A 22,030-nucleotide genomic window follows, 5' to 3' on the forward strand; every position below is an offset into this window, starting at 1 on the left:
TTGCCATTGGAAGAACCTGGAGGGTAATGATGGAGAAGACCTTCTCGCCCTGCCACCCCACGTTGGTTGCTCACTCTGGGGAAACCTATCCTGTCCCCATGGCACACGAGTCTGTGCTAATGGAATCCACCCCCCTACCTCCACCAACCCTGTCTCTCTCCCTCCCCCACACACAGCTCTCTTTTCCCTCACGCAAAGAACGAATATACCCTGACCCCAGACAGTTGCCAAATCCCATATGAGTTCCCTTTCTTTCAACCTCTTGCCCCTTTTCAACAGTGTCAGGAAGCACTCTTGAAGCACCTACAACTTGGATTTCCTCAAGTTTCCGGTTGAACATCTTTCACGGACATGCAATCTGCTCCTCAGGTCAGAGGTCACGCTGTCAACACATGACACAGTGATAAGCAGACTGCATCCCTTCCATAGACAGCACCTCAGGCTGGTGTGCCAAATCCTGAATAAATACACAGACAGAATGCGGCCCTGGGAGAGGCCTGGGAGTATGGCAAAGGGGAGAGGGGCAGTGGGGGAGGGGCCGGCCAGGGAAGTAGTCACTGGGTCTAGGGTCACAAGCACATTTTTCATTCTCGAACTGCCTAATTGACTGTAACAGAAAACTAGACACTGTGGGGGTGGTGGAAAGACATGGGGCAGGGGACCCAGCTCTTATTACTAACCAGGGGCCACCTTGAACAAGTCACTTCTCACTATGCCTCAGTTTCCTTATATATAAAGGGGACTGGATTGCCCAGTGCTTCTCAAATTGGGGTGTTTGAGATACATTCACAGCCTGTGTGTCCGCCTGAAAATCGTGGAGTGTCTGTCTTTCTGGGGTGCCAAGCTTATTCAAGATTTTTGGGACCCCACTCTTTTTACATGAAAGCATTTTTGTATCCTTGCTTGTTGCTCAAAATGCAAAATGTACATACATTTTTATTATAGAAACTAATAACTGATGACATTTCAGGAGCAATTACTATGTGCCAAGTGTTCATCTCTTTATATGATCCTCACAATTACCCAATGAGATATTTTAGTCCCATTTTATAGACGAAAAGAACCCTGGGGAACGGAGAAATAAAATAATCTAGCCAAGGTCACATGTTACTAAGCAATGATAAAACAAACGATTCCCTCTCCCCGCCCCCCCAAAAAGGTCTGGGCCCATTGCAGAGTGCTTTGGAATCTACCCCCAGACCCGCAGGGCTTCTCTGATAAGCCTGAACAACATAGATCTCCAAAATGATCTCCAAAGCCCAGCTCTGACACTCCTAAATCAATTTTACTTAAATCGATGGATTAGGGGTTTCACACACAGGATGCCCCTGGAGGATGACAGGAGCTGGGGAGGGCCTGTAGGGGTTCCAGGAGGTTCTCTAGGTGGGCTTTCCCGGCCTCTCAGGCGCTCCCCCAGAGTCCGAGGGCGTGAGGCCCGGGCACCGGCCGCCGCCTAGCCCGGGTGTCTGCAGCCCTGTGTCGCCTGGCACTTCCTCGTTCCCGCGCGCCCCGGGCTCAGCGCGCAACGCCCAGCGCCGGCGCTCCTGCGGCGGGAGGGGGCCAGAGGGGAGATGTCGCAACCGCCTCCCTCCCTCTTTCCCCGCCTTGGCGCTCAGTCGCCTCCCAGATGAGCGCGCTCGCAGACGGCTGCGGGCCGCGGGGCGCCCGGCATGTCCCCTGAGTGCGCGCAGGCGGCGGGCACAGGGTCCCCGCGCAGCCTGGAGCGGGCCAACCGCACCCGCTTCCCATTCTTCTCCGACGTCAAGGGCGACCACCGGCTGGTGCTGACCGCTGTGGAGACGGTCGTGCTGGCGCTCATCTTTGCGGTGTCGCTGGTAGGCAACGTGTGCGCCTTGGTGCTGGTGGCGCGGCGTCGGCGCCGCGGCAACACCGCCTGCCTGGTGCTCAACCTGTTCTGCGCGGACCTGCTCTTCACCAGCGCCATCCCGCCCGTGCTGGCCGTGCGATGGACCGAGGCCTGGCTGCTGGGCCCGGTCGCCTGCCACCTGCTCTTCTACGTGATGAGCTTGAGCGGCAGCGTCACCATCCTCACCCTGGCGGCCGTCAGCCTGGAGCGCATGGTGTGCATCGTTCGCCTGCAGCGGGGCATGCGGGGCCTGGGGCGGCGGGCGAGGGCCGCGCTGCTGGCGCTCATCTGGGGCTACTCGGCGCTGGCCGCGCTACCCCTCTGCGTCTTCTTCCGCGTCGTCCCCCAGCGGCCCTCCGGCCGGGACCAGGTGAGCGCCGGGCTGTGCGCGCCAGGCAGGTGTCTGGGGCGGGCTGGCAGCCGGGGATCCCACGGAAACGATGACCTGGGATAATGAGTAACAAAAACAACAGAACAGTAAGAGGCGATTTGTTGCATTTAATCGTTGTGTCACTGTACCGGGTGCTCTGAAGTTTTAGCTCTAAAATTTCACTGCAGCGACGTAGGTCCCGTAAACGCCCTCCAAAACCTTGTAAGTGGAGTCCCCCAAACGCTTGCAAAGTGCACTCTTTATATTGAGGTTAGTGAAATAGCGGGGAGTTTAGGAGCCAGCCAGATGGAACTTCGAGGATCCGGAATGGCTAATCGCATTCGTGTATACCGAAATCTGCTTTCTCGCAGGGTGCTACGGGACTCTTACTAGCACATCCACTTTACATATGAGGAAGCTGAGGCACACAGAGGAATGACTTGCTCAGGGCATCTCGTCCTTAGTGCGAGGAGGAGCCGAGATCGTGCTCAGCAGATTCAGCGCGGGCTGGGTAAGGGTCCTGCTTTGAGAACCAGAGGGTAGAGTCAGGGAGAAAGGGCATCGGAGACCCAGAGACCCCAGACCCAATACTGCCACTAGGGGTGTTGTGATCCTTTCCCGGGGCCTCAGTTTTTCCAAGTGCAAGACGGAAGGATTAGACTAGACCACAGGATCTCTCCCCGGGGAGCCTGGCATGATGGGTGGCTTCAGAGTATCCTGGGCGCCCGAATGTTCAGCAGATTCCGGACGCTGGCAGATGAGCTTTATTCTGAGCAGTATGCTCAGAGCTGTCATTAGGATCTTTGTGGAGGTCCATGACCTAAAAAAACAAAAACAAAAACAAAAAAAAGGTTCTGCAGACAGTTCATGACATTGGCTCGGGTCCACTCCAGTTCGGCAGTCCAGAATCACGGTCCAGAATCGCGGTCCACATCTGTTCCTGTTGCTGCCCCGCAGCGCTGTTGAAGTTTGTGCGCCGAGATTCAGTCCAGGGCGCGGCACCTGCAGGCCCGCCGGGTGGAGGACAGTGGCCAGCGGTTCTGGTTGTCATCTGAGCGTACTAGGTTTTCTGCGCCTCATGGGGAGGGACAGAGAGAGGACATAAGTCTGTACGCCCTTTATAAAGGAAAGCAGGAGTCCTGCTCTGGGCTCAGCCTCTCCGAGGGTCTGCCCTAAGCTGGTTTTCCCCCGCCCCCTCCCTTTCTCTACAACTCACTGGTTTTCTGGCCTGAGCAAAACCGTCACAAACCACAGTCCCAAAGAGAGGCCTACCCAGTGACCAGAAGGGAGTTAGAAGGTAGGCAGGCATGGGAATGAGATGTGACCTGGGGGAAGGCTTCCTGCGACAGAGATGGACACAGTCTGAGCAGAGGATGCCCTCCTGGGTGGGTGCTCTGGAGCGTGGACACAGATGTGGGTTTCTCTGGGGGTCTCCCCAGACCAGTCCCTCACACAGGCCTTTTAATGGCTTGTGGGGAGAAGTCTGCATCCTGTGTAAGCAGTCTCTCTCTCTCTCTTTTTTTCTTTTTAACACAAATCAGACCTCCTAATAGTTTATTTTTTGCATGGAACATTGTGGGGTTTTTGTTTGATTGTTTTGTTTTGTTTTAAGGCCTTGAATGACTAATAGACAGGAACCATGTCAGGCCTGTGGCACTTGATCAAAGAGCATGGAAGCCTGTGGCCATGTCCCCTCAAGTGGGGGCCAGGATGGCTGGGCTCAGCTGAGCTAGTGGGGTGCCATCAGCATAGCGGACCAAGGACCCTAACCTAGTGGGCAGGCCTGTCCTCCTCAGCCCAGATGTACTGGAGAACCAAAGTGGGTCACTTAGATGCTTCTAAAATAAGTGAAAGACCAGGCCTCACCCCAGACCGGTTGGATCAGCTGGAGGCTAGGTTTTGCCACTGGCCTTTTGATTTTTTTTAAGTTATTCTCTCACGGAATAACAGTGTTTCTGTATTTTTCACAGACCTTGAGGGACTTTTCCCTGTTTTTTTTTTTCTTACAGAAAACAATGACAGTCAGGAAATTAAAGATCAAATAGACTATATCTTCAGGGTATCTTATGTTCCCAGACATGTACCTTGTGCCCTTCCCTTTTACAACTGTTTTAGGTACACTTAGACTTAATTGGCAAATAACGCTAAAAAAAAAGTGAGGCTCTTGTCTCTTCCCAGACTAAAACTGCTTGCTTACATGGACACAGGTGGTTGTTTGAGCAAGAAGGCCTTCTCTCAGATGGGGGAGCTTCCCTGTTTTGTCACTCTGTATTTTACCTCTGGTAGGGTGTCTGTGTGGTCGGAGCCTTCGAAAGCACTTCTGGGATGACCAGAGCTGAACTGTGAGGGGCTTCCATGGAGACTTGTGTTGTGGTGGCTTTCCCTCAGTTTCCCTTGGGGCGGGCATGCAGACCTCTCCTTTATAAACGCAGAAACACCTCCTTGGTCATAGAGCCTTTGGAGAGGGATTGGGCAAAGCCACTGGGAGAGCACCTCAGAAGCACCTCAGAAGGTTGAGGGCTAGGTGAGTTGGTCGCAGGAGCCCTCCTCCCTGAAATTAGGAGAGGGGGGGCAAGGGAGCTTGTAATAGAAAAAAACCAGATGGTCCTTTTGAACTCCCCATCCTCTTTGTCTTTTCCCCACCACGTGCACCTGCCAATAAGCCAAGGAACAGAAAAACTCCCCTGTTCCTCAAGGGCTGTGACCTGAGCATTTAGGAAACAACTCATTTTATAGGTGAGCAAACTGAGGCTCAGGGATGGAAGAAATAAGTTGAAAGAATGAGAAACGGGGAAAAAAAAAAGAGTGTGGCCATTTAAAAAAAGAGACAGCAAAGGATCTAGGCTAGACGGAATGGAGTCTCACATTTAAAATTAGCAAAAGCTTGTTTTCTTAATCCTCTGTTCCCAGCTTCCTGTCTGTAGAGATTCTGCCCGCCCCTTCCTACTTGGACACTAAATACGGAGGTTTTGGATGGGGGACACTTTCCTACCCACACCACTGGCTGAGGGAACTCACTAACCCCAAACACACACTGGCCGCCTCCTCTTGAGGAGGGCTAGCCAGGGCCACAGCGCCTCTCAGAGCTTTCTGCCAATCCGAGTGCCCCCCAGCTCCCCAGAACAGCAACATGAGTACCTTTGTCCATTTGGGCAGTGGTGCCCCGCAGTCCAGGGTGACCAGCCTCCCTCAAACTTCTCTGTGGGGAGGATGAAATGATAGACACGCTAAGAATGATAGATAATTTGTTATTCGGAGTGTGGGCTCTGGAGTCCAGTGTTCCGAGTCTGAATCCCATCTCTGTCATTTAGGGGCTGTGTGACAGAGGCGAGGGGTCCCCACCTCTATACCTTCCTTTCCTCATTTGTAGAACTGGTGTGATGAGAGTAGAGCCTTATAGGATTGCCATGGGGACTAGTGTTCAGTGAGCGAGCCAACACCTGGTACATACACAGTTAAGCACTCAAGAATTGCCAGCTATTATTAGTTTCCTTATCTTTGGTTATAAATATTTCAAACATTCTTTAAATAGTGTAATTCTTCTGATTGCTGTAAAACAATAGACTGCCATATTTTTTTTTAAAAGATTTTATTAATTTGACAGAGAGAGACACAGCGAGAGAGGGAACACAAGCAGGGGGAGTGAGAGAGGGAGAAGCAGGCTTCCTGCTGAGCAGAGAGCCCCATGCGGGGCTCGATCCCAGGACCCTGAGATCGTGACCTGAGCCGAAGGCAGATGCTTAACAACTGAGCCACCCAGGCGCCCCAGTAGACTGCCATTTTAAGAGGGTGGACACATTCTAGCAACAGAGACATCTCAGCCAGGTCCACTCAGCCTGTTCCAACAGGATTCCTGCCTGTGTGTGCTGTGGCTCTGGCAGGCACTGACCCCCTTTGGCAGGTTGGGGGGACTGTCCACCCCGGCCAGAATGTGCTGCCTATTCATTGCACAAACATTTACCGAGCACCCGCCCCCTCGCCCCACTGCCCTCACCACGAGTCACATGACCACGACGGCGTCCTGATCAAGGAGGTGCACGTATTGACAATGCAGATGGTCTCAGACCCTGGCCCAGTTTGGTTCTCGCAGAAACCCTATAAATAGGTGTTCGTATGTTCATTTTCCGAAGGGGGAAATGCTAAAGTCACAGAGCAGACAAGGGATGGAACCAGAATTTAGCCCTGGTCTGTGCTTCTCCCCGCGCCTTTTCCCGCGAGTTCACGCTTCCTTAGGAGCCCTCTGTCTTACTGCTCTGCCTGCCCCAATCTCATAGCAGGCCGGAAGGCCGTCGTGTCTCCGCTGAGTGTGAACTGGCTGAGGCGATAAACACACTTGGCTGGCCTCTGTTACTATTAGAGGATACCTTTAAGATATAAGTGCATCTCTTGCCTTGATATGTTCTTTCTCTTCTGTTGGGAAGCTGGTAGACAAGGGGATATCCACTAGAATTCCCACTTCCTTAAAGTGCTCTCGAAGTCTTCCATTTTGTTTGAAGAAGTGGAAGAGGGAGAATGGTTTACAAAGAGACCCTCAGGGCTACTCGGAGAAGCATCACTAGAGGAGTTGACAAGAAATAGCTGGAATCAGGTGGCATTTGCAAATAAGTCAGCCAGGGTGGAGAAGGGTCCACATTGAGCAGTGCCTATAGATAGATGCCCCCATCCACAGGGGAGCCTTCTCAGAAGAGAATGAGTGGTATCTCAGCTGTGGTGAAGATGAAAGGCAGTTAGCCAGACATGGATGTGGGGGACTGGAGGGACATTACAGGCAGAGGAAATAGCCCATGTGTTGGCAAGACATGGTGCTGGAAGGAGTGGCAGGGGTCAGCTGGAGAAGGGCCAGGTGTGCCCATGGAGGGAGTTTGGACTTACGAGGTGAGAGATGGCGTGGCCTGGGAGGGGTGAGCCAGCGAGACTGAGATACGGGGATGCGGGGGGGGGAGGGTTGGATAGCTATTAAGGCAGAGCTTAATGTTTCCCTCTGAGTGGGGGGGGAGGAGGGAGACGGCAGAAAGCCCATACTCTGGTTGCTGGCAGTGTAGGGAACGGCGACTCCATGCCCTGAGTCAGGGATGGCAGGAGGTGCAGCCTTCTGGGGTGGGACATCGGAGCCTGACATGCCTGTGAGGCAGCCTTCAGAGATGTCCTCAGGGCACAGGGGCCAGTCTGGGATTCAGGAGAAGACAGGGCTGGAAAAAGCATCGGCGTCTTGGAAAAGAAACCATGGAAGTGGATGAGATTGCCCAGGAGAGGTAGAGGTTGGGATGGGGATACAAGTCACACTTAACCACACTTAACACCCTTGTAGGTGGCCTCCTGCCTTCATCCCTTCTGGTCCCGACACTGAGCTCCAGCCTCCCCATTCTCCTGACTGAAGCCCCATCCCTCCAGGCACAGTGGACTCAGCCCTCCCCCCTGCCCCCAGGATGCCGCTCTCCTCTGGGACTGCGCTTGCCTGTCCCCAGTAGCTCTGGGCACTGCGCCTCGCTGCCCTGTATTGAAGCTTCTTAGCGCTTCTCTCTCTCCCTGAGCACATCAGAGCCCCCTTGAGGGCAGGGGCCTCGCCTTGCCCATCCTCACTGTGGCCTACGGTGATGCAGCCACCAGGGCTCGAGTCAGCAGGTGGTTGAACAAAGCAATTAAAGGACAGTCGCTGACTTGGCCAGCTCTGCTTCTGGAGCTCAGGAACAAAGCAGAGCTAGCCCTTTGGGTTTTCAAGTTTCCTTTTTAAAATCAGGAAACATTTCAAATGTGCAGAAAAAGTAGAGGGAATATTATAAGCTTCACGTCTCCCACCTTCCAGAGCCGACTTACTACCACGCTCCCTCCTAAGTCACAGCCCAGGAGAGAATACCTAGAATCAAAATAATATAAGTCAGACAGATTTTCCCACAAAAACACAATCGTAATACCAGGCCAGCTCTCTGACTGTGCGCCTGGTGCCTGTTGTTAGATTTTTAAATGAGAATAAACACTGCACTTCACCAAGGATACCATATAAAGCTTTCTAAAGAGCATATAAATCCGTCATTCGGTCCACACAGGCCAGTTGCACCGTCACTTCGGTCATGCCTGGGGGTGCTGTGCAAAGTTCTTATCTTACTTCCTTATCACACTCCGTGCTTAGAGCGAGCGCCAGAAATCAGAAGGTAAAGGAGCGTCTTCATCAGAGTCATGAAACTGGGGGAACTGGATGAGTTCCTTGTTTTTGTTGAAAAAAAAATAGCTGGTTAGGTTTGCTAAACTAGCATGGTAATCTGTGTTTCATGTTTGATGCTCATTTCTTTTAAAAATGGACTTTTATCGCCATTTTTTTTGCTTTTATAAAATAATATAGGAATTCTAGAAAATTCAGATAAGCCAAAAGAACAAAAATAACTTGAGTCCCACCTAGAAACAGACACTTAATTTTCTGGAATGTACCCTGCAGCCTTTTGTCTACGCATGTGTGTCAGGGTGGGTGGGCACGTGTACACAGGTGAGTATCTGTTCGTTCACACCTACGCATTTTCTTCAGCATCACGGGACTAATACAGGCAGAGTGTTTGGGGATCTACTTCTTTGTTCCTATCGAAGGGAGAACACCTGGCTCTATTGTTATACATTCTACAAAATCATGTTAAGCTTGGAGAGATTTTGGCAGACATTCTGGAGAAGGCTTTTAGAAAGAGGTGGGGGCCTTTGGGGGTTTTAAGAAACAGTTCTGGGGCCTGTTTTTCTGCCCTCCCGGTACCTTTTCCTATCTCAAGTATAGGAATCAGAGACCAAGGCACATTCAGGGCTGGAATCATCTTTTCTGATCGCTGCTCCACCATATTTGCTGGTCCGTGTTGCCCACCGGTGTAGTAGGCTGAGGGCATGGTGGGCAGAGATCATCTCAAAATAATCACCACACTGCCAATACTCAGTAGATCCTTGAAGGATACACATTTCTTTCCAGTTACCACAATGTAGAAAGATCAAATGCACTTTGTCCCCTTGGGTGTGGACGGTGGGGATGGGGATCGAGGGCCAAGTTTTTGGAATGACTAGTACATTTGTGAGCCATCTAAACGAGACAGGAAAAGGAAGCAACATTCTCACCCCCCTTTCAAGGTATAAATACCATTAAAGCATTCTTCCCTGCTCGACTTGCCTTAAGAGTTTTCTTGGTAGGTCCCTGGATTTCTTTTATAACCACTTAGCTCTCCGGAGAAGATATTATATGATTAAAAAGAACTACACTTTTAGTGTCTTAGACTCTTGTTTTAAGAAGATGTTTCCAAGCCTTAGTTTTCTCCTCTGTGTAATCGGAAAAATAATAATATGCATTTCAATATGGTTGTTGTGAGCATTCAAGGAGATAATGTATGTAAACTGCTTCCTGGCTTAGAATAAATGCTCAGTGAGTATTTTCTGTTAATACTGAATAGGAAAAGAAGTGCCTATTCGTTTGCATTTTGAGTTTGAGCACCCAATTATGATATATGTGATAAAAGTTCTTTGCCCTTGCTTAGTGTAGCCTTCAACACATATTGGCCAAATGAATGAATGATGCTATAAATCCTACTACTACAATTCGTTAAGATGCCTTGTCCATCAAACGTCAACAATGTGCTCTTTTTACACAGAATGTGCTCTTGAAAGTCTGCTCTATGTGTTCAGAAGTGTTTAGGGCAACTTGGTTTCTAAATAGTTTGCTCCTATAGTCAAGCAGGCGCGGGAAATTTGTGTTTGGGAGGAGAGACAGACAGACAGATCTCTTTTCATTGACCTATTTATTCTTTGGAGGAAATTGTTGCGGCAGCTCCTAGTCACTATGTAATAATGTCCCCACACGCTTCGAGGCTGGTAATTAGCGTCAAATGCTCGAATTCAGCACAACACACTGACAACAGCAAGGTCACAAACCAGGCCTTTCCGCCCCATGCCAGTGGTTTTCCATCTTATGTGGGGCTGTCGTGTGACCCTCTGCAAGGAGAGACACGTGAGGAGAGAGCTTCCAAGGCTGGGCCCCAGGATTGTCTTGGGGTAAGCTGCGGCTTTCTTTGATGCAGCTTGACGCATTGTAGACATTTGCACGTCCCCTAAATGAACCCTTAGTGCCTTAACATCGTTTCTGGTGCCTTCAGTGGTCCCAGGGTGACTGCATTGCAACCTCGCGCCTGTTTGTATATGCTTGTGTGTAGCATGTCACTTCCAATCTAGGGTTGCCATCTGTAAAATGAGGGACTTGGCAGAGAAGGCTCCAGGGCTCTTGGCAGCTCAATCCAAGGAAGTGGGAAGAACACTGGGCCTGGAGTCATGCCCGGGAACTAACTCGAGCTGTTACCAGCGTGTGACCCTGAGACCCAGTTGCATCTCCTGGAGAATGGGCATAATAATTGTGGTTATTCTGCGGGGCAGAGAGAAATGATTCGTAGGTGTGTTTGCCTGGGCAGGGGAAGAGATGCTGAGTTTCCTTGTCATCCTAGTTGCATCGTGGTGACACCCCAGTGTAACAGTTTGGGGCACCCTCCTACTGGGACTGAGCTAAAGTCAAATAAGAAGCCACCATGGAAATGACGTTCTCTTCCTTCTTGTAACTAGGAAATTCTGATTTGCACACTGGTTTGGCCCAGCATTACCGGAGAAATCTCCTGGGATGTGTCATTTGCTACTTTGAACTTCTTGGTGCCAGGATTGCTCATTGTGATCAGCTACTCCAAAATTTTACAGGTATGTGTGCTTCAAGTGCCACAGCTGAACTCCACTTGGGCTAGGGATGTTTCCGATGGAATCAGCCTCCAGGTTGGAAGTTACCTTAGGGTTCACGCCAGTCCAGTCCTGGCTCCCTGCCCAGGTCCACCCTTCTGCAACATTGAGGGGCAAGAGTTTGGTACTTAAAAAAAAAAAGTTATATCTTTATGACTGTTATCATTATTTTTATTATTTTGCTGATCACTAAAGCAATGCAAAGCTCATTATAAAAAATTAAAGACATGTAGAAATGTATAACACAGAAATCTACTCCCACTGTTAACAGTTCAAAGTACATTTTTGAGGTTAATTTTCTTACAAATTTACCTATATACATACTTTTATGCCATATGTGTGTATATATACATATATACATATATATATGATAAACCATATAAAATGGTCAAATATCAACCGTATATCATGGTTCAACCCAATGTTGGTTTGTTCGTTTCAGATTTGAGATAACACTATTTGTAATTTCCTTTTTTGGCTTAACACTAGATTGCAGTATCTTTCCATATTTGTTTTTATATCTCTGCCTCATTTTTTTAATGGCTTCATGGTCTTCCATCCTACGGATGTGACATAATTTATTTTATGGACTTTTGGGTTGAGTCCATTGTTACCCATTACAAACAGTGAGGGAGACTCTATACAATACTATACAAATATAGTGAGGGAGAATGGACACGTCTAAAAACTTTTCACTGAAGTATAATATACATCCAGAAAAGCATACCCAGCTCACAAAGTGACCACACTCCTAGAAGCAGCTCCCAGAAACAAAACGAGAAACAGAACATTACCAGAGCCCCTTCCTGTGACTGTCCCATTGCTACCCCACACTCCCAGAGAAGGTGCTTTTCAAAAGTGCGCTGAACAAGGAAGTGATCGCTACCTTCGAAGTGAGTATGTACAGGGACAATGGGAAGGACCTTGCCAGCCTGGCTCCTGCCTTTTTTTTTTTTTTTTTTTTTAAGATTTTATTTATTTATTTGACAGAGAGAGACACAGCGAGAGCAGGAACACAAGGTAGGGGAAGTGGGAGAGGGAGAAGCAGACTCCCCGCCGAGCAGGGAGCCCGATGCGGGGCTCGATCCCAGGACCCCGGGATCATGACCTGAGCCGAAGGCAGACGCCCAGCCGACCGAGCCACCCAGGCGCCCCTGGCTCCTGCCTCTTGACGCAGCCCATTCACATGGGCCCAGGCAGATGGCGTGTGTTCATGCTCATCTCAGAAGGTTTAATGCAAGAAGTCCTCTTGGAGGTTTATAGTTGTTGAATCTTGGTTTTTATTGCATATTATAGGTCATCTGGCAAACGAACTTATTGAAGTGGGGCCCTGTAGGTCCTGCTTGCTATCCAGCCACTTTTATGACCCTTTCTTTGTAGCTGAGGATCTGTAAACTTCTTAGAGGCTCAGAACCCAAAACCAGGCCAACCTCCATCTGGTTCTGCTAATCCTGGGTCCTGTGGGAAATGGCCTGCCATGCTCTTCTCTAGACTCTTCCCCACCAGTTGACTTGTGACCCATAAGTGACACCCAGCCTGGGCCTTTTTCATGAGGCAGCATCAGGCCTGGAGTTAAGGTCTGTAACATGTTTGCAATGAGGGCCTGGCATGTGTAAATGCTATATCAGTATTAGCTGTTATTACCTTAAAAGAAAGGGAGTAAGGGAAAAAGGAAGATAAATTTAGAATGAATTCTTTAAAAATTATTTAACAAATATTTATGTAGTATTTACAATGTGTCAGGAACGAATTCATTTAATCCTATTAAGAATTACAGATGAGAAAACCAATGCACAGAGAGGCTAAGTGACTTGCCCAAGATCACAGAGCGCATAAGCAGCAGGATCAGGACTTACACTCGGGCAGTCTGGCCCCAGGGTCCCAACACCTTAATTCCTCAGACATTTGTTAAGAAGCTGCTCTATGCAATGTGTTGGCGGGGAGTGGAGATTGGTCAAGAGTGAGCAGGCCATGTTCTTGATCCAGAAGGAGCTTTAACCCGCGGCAGACTGTTGAGTGTTGTGCAGATGTAGGAAGTGAATGAGGGGAAGGAGAGAGAAGAGCAAAGGGCCGTGAAAGGCAGACATGGAGACAAGAAAGGGCTCTTTTAATAACCCAGTTTTTGAGTCCTTGCTGTGTGGCCTTTGGCAAGATACTGACTTTCTCTGAACCTCAGCTCCCTCATCTGCGTAATGGTGATGCCTCGGATGGCATAGGATTGTTGGGAGACAGGTCAGAGATACTCCCTGCCCATAGCAGGGGATGAGTAAACCACTTCTGTTGTTACGTGTTAGGCAAGGTAGCCCCTCTGACCCTTCTCTCAGAGCATGCTGGGGAAAGCTACCGTTGAGATTTTGAATAAACCGCAGGGCGCAGATTTGGAGCATGGCAAGAATGAGGAACCAGGAACTGACGCTAGAGCAGGCCTCGCTGGCTGGAGCAGGGCTCCTCCAGGGGCAGTCGCACTCCCGAGTTCCCTAGAGGCTGCCAGGGCTCAGGTCTGCCCCTATGTACTTCACCTCAGACTTCTCAGCCACCTTCTGAGGGAGGATTGACTTATCCCACCGTCTTCCATCTTTCTGTCAGGCCAGGGCCCACGCAGAAACATTCCAGGAGCCCCCAAGGGCCCTGATGATTTGGGGGAGGTGTCCTGGTATCCATCTGCCTCTAAACTGCAGGTCATCACTTTCCAGATCCATGGCCAGCCTTCAGTTCTTCCCATCACAGACCCCAGGATGGCTCCTGGATGAGACAGAATATGGATCATGACTCACAGTTATGAAACAGTGCTCTGAGTAGTGACTCAAAGATATCAGTTAGAACCCATCGATTCCCTCACACGTTGAGCAAAACTCAAAGCCCTCACCTTAAGACCCTGTGTGATCTGGCTGCCCTCTAACCTCATCTTCTCACCTTCTCTTGTGGCCACATTGGCTGTGGGGCTGTTCCTCATGCATGCCAACACACAGCTGCCTCAGGGCCTTTGCACCTGTGATTTCCTCTTGTGGATCTCTATTCCCCCAATTTCTGTGCGGGCCACTCCCCCATTCCATAAGGTCTCTGCTCAAAAGGCTCTTCCCCGGAGACCCTCCTCATCATTCTCTAGTCCCTATTACCCTGATTTATTTCTCTTCAGTGCACTTACAACCCCTGTCATGTTCCATTTATGTGGATTTATTTGTAAAGCATCTGTTTGCTCACTAGAATGCAAGCTCCATGAGGGCCAAGACTTTGTTTTGTTTCCTGCTGTAGCTCCCTGCCTAGCACAGAGCCTGGCTTATTCATTGTAGATACTCAGTAAACCCTGAATGAGTAAGATGCAAACCTTGGCTCACATTGAAAGGGCCTACAGTACCTTCTCCTTTTGGGCGGGAAAATCACTGAACAAGATCACTGAACAAAAAGTCCTAAGACCCAGATTCTAGTCCAAGCTTTATTACTGTGTGACCTTAGGCAAGTCATTTAACTACTGTGGGCCTCAGTTTTGTCTGGAGCTAGATAGGCCTCAGTGGATTGCTTAACACAATAAAATGAGAATGCAGATATGATAAAATTTCGAACAGGCTGCTAGACTTTTTTTTTTTAAAGATTTTATTTATTTATTTGACAGAGAGAGACACGGTGAGAGAGGGAACACAAGCAGGGGGAGGGGGAGAGGGAGAAGCAGGCTCCCCGCAGAGCAGGGAGCCCGATGTGGGGCTCGATCCCAGGACCCTGGGATCATGACCTGAGCTGAAGGTAGACGCTCAACGACTGAGCCACCCAGGCACCCTGTGGCTGCTAGACTTTAATTGGAAAGAGATCTAGCATTGTGATATTGAAAATCATGCTAATGCAAATATAAGACTTAAAAAAATTTACTTTCCACCCCACTAGCCAAACTTACTGTTGCCCATTTCCCGGGAGGACTGTGATGTTTGTCCTCACTTTGGACCTGTGGGTTTGCCCAGCGGGTAACTTGGAAGCAGGTAAGCTGCCAGGTGGATGGAGCGTCCGCACAGGCCCTCATAACTTGTGTCTCTCTCCCTCCGAAGATACTCATAACTCAGACACACTGGATCAGCTTTTCAGCTGAGATTCTTCTGTCAAGAGCACAACTCTGTAAAATGAACATCAGTGTTATTCAGCTATTTTCATAGAGACACAACTAGCAAACCATCTGAAGCCTGAAGACACAAAACTCCACTTGCCACCCCTTTCCCTCTGACTCAGTTTCCATGTATGGGCCTGAGAAGTGCCTTCTTAAAGTCACCCTGATCTTTGATTGCTCTAAAGCGGCATCTCCCCTAAAGCACTCTCTAGAACTCCATGGGCTGTTAGAAGTTAGAAAAGGGGGGCCCTGATCCCATGAGTTCAGGAAATGCTGATGAATCAGTGTCAGGTGGGTCTCTTACTGCAGGACTTCCGAGAGGCTTCATTACACGAATGTACTTTGCGAGTCTCCAGCACAGGAATAGAGGCAGCGCTGCTAAATCTGACCCCAGACCCCCCTTTTCCCCCCACAGAGCATCTCTCTGCACTGGTGCTCCGTGGGTCTCCTTTGGGGAACACTGCTCTAACGTCCCTGGCCCGGGCGCTGCTTCTGCCCTACGTACGCAAGGACGGAGAGCAGGCCTCAGCTGGGCTCTTCGCTTCCAGAGCTGCTCTGCGAGCTCAGGCCGGTGGCCTTACCCACCGTTCTGCCTTCCGTCCTTCCCCTTCCCTCCTGACTCAAGCATGCTATACATCTTCAGTGGCTTTTTCCAATCAGTACCTTCCCAGGGTAATAGTCTCCCAGTCACTCCCAAGTGCCTTCAGTGCGGCCGTCCCTGCTGGCTGTTGGGGCTTGGTTTACATTTCTCGTTCCCCATCCTCGGTCTCCATGGAAAGCAGGGTGGGCAGGGCTCCCTTCTTTCTTGCTGACTAGCCAGCACTTGTAAGAGTACGTGGCACCTGGTAGGGGCTCAGTAAATGTTTGCCGAATGAGAGAGTGAGCGTCTAGCTTCAAGTTGGAAAACCCTCCCCTATCTCAGCGCTCACCTGAGAAATGAGCTCCGTTTTAGCTAACCATGAAGGTGTCAGGTAGTGAACGTGCAACCCCTTCTCCGCGTCTGGCCCTTCCCCAGCTTTGGGGCCTGCTTGCTGGTGATGGAGAGGGAGGTGGGCCCTCTGGAAAGATGGAGTCTATTGTCTGAAGATTCTAATCTGGAGGTTGCTGATTGACCAAGCAGCCCCCAGAGGAGAGCCAACCCCTAGGGCACGAGCTATGTCAGTGGGGACCTGCCTCTCCCTGCACCCACCCTTGGCAACCATGGTGTGGAGGCACAGAGCCGCAGAGGGGTGAGGTGGAGAGAGGTTTCTCTCAGGGCCTTCAGGCACTCACCTGGGTGTGAAAGCAGTGCGTCTCAAAAGGACAGTTTACAAAGTGACTCTTTTCAAAGAACTGGGAGAAAATCCCAGATCTGTTGGCCTAAATTAGTAGTCCCCATATTTTAGTCAGCAAGGATCACCTGGGAGTTTGTGAGAAGTTCAGTTTTCTGGGCCTGCTCAGACCCACAAAAGTGAGTATCTGAGAGTGGGCCCAGGCACTTGCCTGGTCATTATGACAGGGTGGCCACGGACCACACGCCTGGGTGCATCGTCCTCTCTCCTCGTAGCCCCACAGTGAAGAGCTCAGACGCCTCCCCCTGAGGTGTGCTTCCCCCCCACCCTTGACCATGAGCCCTGAGCAAGTTACCTCACCCCTCAGAGCCTCCATCTCTTGTCCCCAAAATGGGGCAATGACAGAACCTACCCCATAGGCCTGTTTTAAGGATTAAGGTTAACCCTCAAGTTGGTCAAGCATTGAATTTCTCCTAAAACACACGAAGCATTCTGTGCAATGACAGAGACATTTTGAAGCCCGGGTAGAAGTTAACTCGTCTCGCCATCTAACATGGGGAAGGGAGCAACAAGGAGCCACACTGGATTATAAGGAGCCCAGCTTTTCGCACTCCCTGAAAGTAGTGGGAATCATGGGCAGAGGAAATCGTAGCATCAGTCAGTGCTAAAAACAGACCCAACCACTTACCCACTCGGACCATGAGTCAGCCCGTTTCTCTGTCTGCTCCCAGTCACCGTCAGGCACTTGCTAGAGCCCCAGGCCACAGAAGCCACAAGGCTGCCCAGCCCCCAGGGAGCCTGCAGTCTGTGGGTGGTCAGAGGTAGCCACGACGCGTCAGCAGCGACCACATGGCACAGGCCACGTGGCAAGGGCCACGTGAGTACTGGAAACAAAGCACGGCGGGATGCCACTTGGGAGAGGAACCGGAAAGCCTTCTTGGCGTGGCTGGCATTAGAGCTTGGGGTCATAGGTCAGGCAGAAGGATTTCCATTGGCGGAAATAGTAGAGGGTAGGAAGGAACTAGTTTAAGATTAAGAGCATGGGCTGGAGTCAGACTGCCCAGGTTTGAAACCCAGTTTTGTGACTGCTTAGCTGGGCACTGTTGGGCAAGTTCTTCAACCTCTTTGAGCCTCAGTTTTCTCATCTGTAAAACGGGGATCATCAAAGTACATCTGTCACAGAATTGTTGGGAGAATGTAAAGAGATAAGCCAAGGGATATGTACAGGGCCTGGCACGTAGTAAGTGCTCAATAAATAGGAATGTACATCCACATCACTCAAAAAATATGTCTAAGACACTGTATGAGGGACTCAAGCCTTCTTGGCAGGGTAACGTGGACAGCATAAATGATGAGGCTGCTGTTGAAATCTCCCTTATGTGCCCACCCTTGTGAGGGGACTGTCCCCCTCTGTATGAATGGTGTCTGATCTCCATGTAGCCGGTGGTGGGGCCAACAGAGCCCACTGATCAGGGGATCATTCCCAAATGGCCCACACTCCAGGCATCGTGGGCCCTTCCCAGACCAGCTTCGTTTTCAGGCTGACTCCTGGCTACAGCTGTCCTAGCAAATGAGCAGCCTCCAGTCTCCGCCACCTTCCACTGACCTCACCTCAGGGGCCTGTGGATCCAGGTCAGTTGCTCCTATGAAGGAAAGGAACCAAATGTGGGAGTTCAGTGCTCCCTTTCCGCCCGGACTGGCCACACCCTCATGCCATCTCCCACTGCCCCCTCTGCCACCCAACAACCTGGAGGGGAGGGGAAACAGACTAGTGTGTGTGCTGCCACTTCAACCAGTACCCCTCCCCCTTAAGAAAGGCGAAATAAATAAAATACCCATCAATAGGGGCCTGGATAAATTCTGGAACAGCCACACTCTAGAACCTCTGCAACCACTGACACAATAACAAATGAGGTGCCTTCTCTTTGGGCTGATATGCAATGAGCACCAATATAAACTGCTAAGCGAAAGAGAAGAAGGGTTAAGAATGAGGTGTGTGGCATGGTCCCAAGTGTGTGCAAAGCAGAGTGCAGACATCTGTGTTCCCGTGGCCAGGCCTGTGTGTGATAGCAGAGCGTTCCCAGAAAGACATACGGGACCCTGGTCACCGGTCTCTTCCAGGGAGTGGAAATGGAGGGCATAGGAGGCCACAGGCCTTATATTTTTAATTTGATCTGCTTCGGTATCATATTGTTTGAGTTTGTACCTTGAACACACACTGCTTTTATACAATTAGTTACTTACCTCTTTCAAAAAAAAAAAAAGAGAAAGAAAGAAATACTAAGGAAGATGTGTGTCTTAGTCTGTTTGGGCTGCCATCACAAAATACCACAGACTGGGGGCACCTGGGTGGCCCAGTTGGTTAAGCGGCTGCCTTCGGCTCAGGTCATGATCCCAGGGTCCTGGGATCAAGCCCCACGTCCGGCTCCCTGCTCAGTGGGGAGTCTGCTTCTCCCTCTGCTTGTGTGCGCTCTCTCTCTGACAAATAAATAAATAAAATCTTTAAAAAATAAATAAAAGGCTGAATTAAAAAAAAAAAACCCACACAGATTGGGTGGCTTGTAAACAACAGAAGTATATCTGCCATAGTTCTGGAGGCTGGAAGTTGAAGATGAGGGAGCCCCCCTCCAGGCTGCACACTGCCCACTCCTCACTGCCTTCACACGGTGCAAGGGCTGAGGGAGCTGTCCCGGGACTCTCACCTAACGGCACCGATCATGAGGGCTTGGTGCCCAGAACCTGATCACATTCCGAGGGCCCCGCCTCCCAGTGTCACAGCCCTGGGAAGGCCGTAACATTCCACCATATGAATGTGGGGGGACGCCTTCAGACTGTAGCAGTGCACTTCTGTTCATGTATTTCTCTTCTAGACCATCCAATTCAGCCTTTTCACTTCTCTGCATCAACTCTATTTACAATATGGATGAGTTTCTGCCTTCTTTCTGGGGGGGTGGGGGTCAGCCAGGTGCCCCATTTCCCCAGAGCGTCCTGAGTGCAGGCTGCTGAGACAGGTGCTCTCCACACAAAGTTCCAAAGCCAAATTGTCCCAGGGCAGCAGGGATGGCAGATTCCAACGCTGGATGCTTTGCTCCTCCTAAGTCAAAACCCCCCAACATCCTGCAGTAAATCGTGGTCTGGCTCTGTTTGGTGTTCCTGCAGATCACGAAGGCGTCAAGGAAAAGGCTCACGGTGAATCTGGCTTACTCAGAGAACCACCATATCCGCGTGTCCCAGCAGGATTTCCGGCTCTTCCGGACCCTCTTCCTGCTCATGATCTCCTTCTTCATTATGTGGAGCCCCATCATCATCACCATCCTCCTCATCTTGATCCAGAACTTCAAGCAAGATCTGGTCATCTGGCCATCCCTCTTCTTCTGGGTGGTGGCCTTCACATTTGCCAACTCAGCCCTGAACCCCATTCTCTATAATATGTCACTGTTTAAGAATGAATGGAGGAGAATTTTTCGCTGCTTCTTCTACCCGGAAAAGGGAGCCATGTTTACAGATACGTCTGTCAGAAGAAATGATCTGTCTATTATTTCCAGCTAATTAAATTTTCTCTATAGGCAGAGTTTATCACCCTCTGGAAGGCCATGATATGTTTTCAAAGGTAGTGAATTTCCAGGACCATCACATCAGTGTAGCCTGCTTTAACAAAATGTAACCTATGCAAATACACATTTATAGCACCAGTCAATTAAGGGGTGATCATTCAGTATAACAGTTTTACCCTTTATAAAATGTTTTGCTATGGGTTCCTTTTAAATATGAAGTTTTTTTCAGTATGTTTGTAATATGATTGAGTTGAATACATTTTTATTTATAACTGTTCAGCAATCACATTTCTTACATGTAAAGCACACCGTGCTGGTTTCTGGAATGATTCTTGGAAATGATCCAGGACCCAGATTTCTCCTTGAAGGGTCACAGCCGCTCTAGGTATCCCTCCCCTCCTCCCACCAGACTTGCAAGGCCTTAAGACCGTTCACTAATGTCAAGAGCACTTGAGGAACTTCCAAGGAATAATTAAAGGCGACTTTAGTTTTTCACTTATAAGAAATGCCATGGACCCCTTTAGGAGAAGCCATGTCATGAAATCAGAGAGGAGATAGGATGATTCAAAACATCGAAAATGAGAGCACAAGAGATTCCCTCCACAAATCCACCTGTCAGGTCCTTCTTAAGGGAGGGACCTATCCTTATGGAGCTTACTTACCTTCTATTCAGGGGAGAGAAGCACTAAACAGAAGTCAGTAGATAATATAAATAGAAGTCAGTAGAGAGTGGAGTAACATCATGAAGAAAATAGGACAGTGATGGCAATTTGGATGGGGTAGGGAGGGGTCTAGGAAGACCTTTCTGGGGGTGATATTTGGGCCAAAAGGTAAATCACAAGAAAGAGCCAACCATCTGAATCCAGGGGAGCAGGGCTTTGCAGACCTTGCAGACACTGGTCCTGGTGCAAAGGGGTTGGTATACTTGTGGGACAGAAAAAAATTTGGTGTAGGTGAAGCAAACTATTGACTGAGCTTCCTCTATGCTACAAACTGTCCCTGATGCCAGGACAGATGGGTGACCTGCTGGAGCCCATTGATTAAAACCAGAGAAGGTAGAAGGCTGGACTGTGTAGTGTCTGGGAGGCCACAGAAGGAGTTTATTCTGTTCAGTGGGCAACCATTGGAGGTTTGCAATTAGAGACTGATATGACCTAATATCTATCTTTAAATATGACCCTGGCTGATGTGCAGGGAATGGACTTTGAGGAGCAGGAATAAAAACAAGACCAGTTAGGCGGCTGCTGAAGTAGAACAAGAGGGAAGTCAGAGCTGGGTGGCCTCAGTGGGGGTGTTGTGAGAAAGGATCTCAGAATCACTCTGAGAAGGCAGAGTAAGCACGATTTACTGATGGACAGGATGTAGAACGTGGGGGAAAGAGAAGATTCGAGGGTGACTCCTGACAGTGGTTGGATGGCTGGGCAGGCCACAAAAATGGGAACGACTAGAAGAATGGCAGGTAGGAGAACCAAGAGTTTTGTTTGGGGCATACAAATTTGAGATCCTAATGGAAAGTAGGCAGTTGGATGCAGGGATGTGGGACTTGGGCCCAAACATACAATGCTAGGAGTCATCAGGTAGTGTTTACAGGTCTATGGTTTTATGAAATATCCCTGGGACAAAGGGATGGGGAGAAGAAACCAGAGCCAAAGAGAACCTGTCACTTGGAGGCTGGGCAATGACTGCAACTCACAGCAGCTTGGGGCCTAGCACGTAGTAGGTGCTCAACGAATCTTTGTTGCAAAGTAAATCAGCGCCACTGGTTGTCATTGTTCATGAGGTTTCTTGAATAGCTTGCTTCTGAAGTAAGATTTATGGGGATCACAAGCTTGAGAACAAGAGGACAGCAGGGATCTTTGGTTCATCTTTAGTTACTAGATTTGTTCATTAAAGCTGTTTTGTGAAGTGATGTGTGGCTATGTTATGGGCGTCTGGGATCATCAAACTGAGGCTGAAGCGCCTGGCTCTGACATGAGCGACAGGCAGAGTTTTCCCATATCCAGCTGCCTGTCTCCTCCCTTGCTGTCTCCTCTCTTGCTGCTGGGAAAACAAAGCACATCGAAGGGGGGACGCAGGGCACCCATGGCTCCCTGCTATGCCAGCTCACAGGCAGCGATCTCTCCACGCATGTGCCCTTCCCCACTT

At 49.7% G+C, this 22,030-nt stretch overlaps 1 protein-coding gene across 2 annotated transcripts; it reads left to right on the forward strand.

The window, feature by feature from the left end:
• Window positions 1-1,594: 1,594 nt before the first annotated feature.
• On the forward strand, window positions 1,595-22,030 carry FFAR4 (free fatty acid receptor 4). 2 transcript variants are annotated; one of them, XM_032432584.1, is made up of 3 exons: window positions 1,595-2,237; window positions 10,806-10,934; window positions 19,491-20,166. In XM_032432584.1, exons 1-3 carry the CDS (start codon window positions 1,671-1,673, stop codon window positions 19,878-19,880), a joined length of 1,086 nt encoding a protein of 361 aa, XP_032288475.1. In that variant the 5' UTR covers window positions 1,595-1,670; the 3' UTR covers window positions 19,881-20,166. The 2 variants fall into 2 exon arrangements, with proteins under 2 accessions (XP_032288475.1, XP_032288476.1); XM_032432585.1 differs by lacking the exon at window positions 10,806-10,934 and having other exon boundaries at window positions 19,491-22,030.

The sequence above is a fragment of the Phoca vitulina genome, unplaced genomic scaffold (genome assembly GCF_004348235.1).
Source record: "Phoca vitulina isolate PV1807 unplaced genomic scaffold, GSC_HSeal_1.0 scaffold48, whole genome shotgun sequence".
Lineage (NCBI taxonomy): Eukaryota > Metazoa > Chordata > Mammalia > Carnivora > Phocidae > Phoca > Phoca vitulina.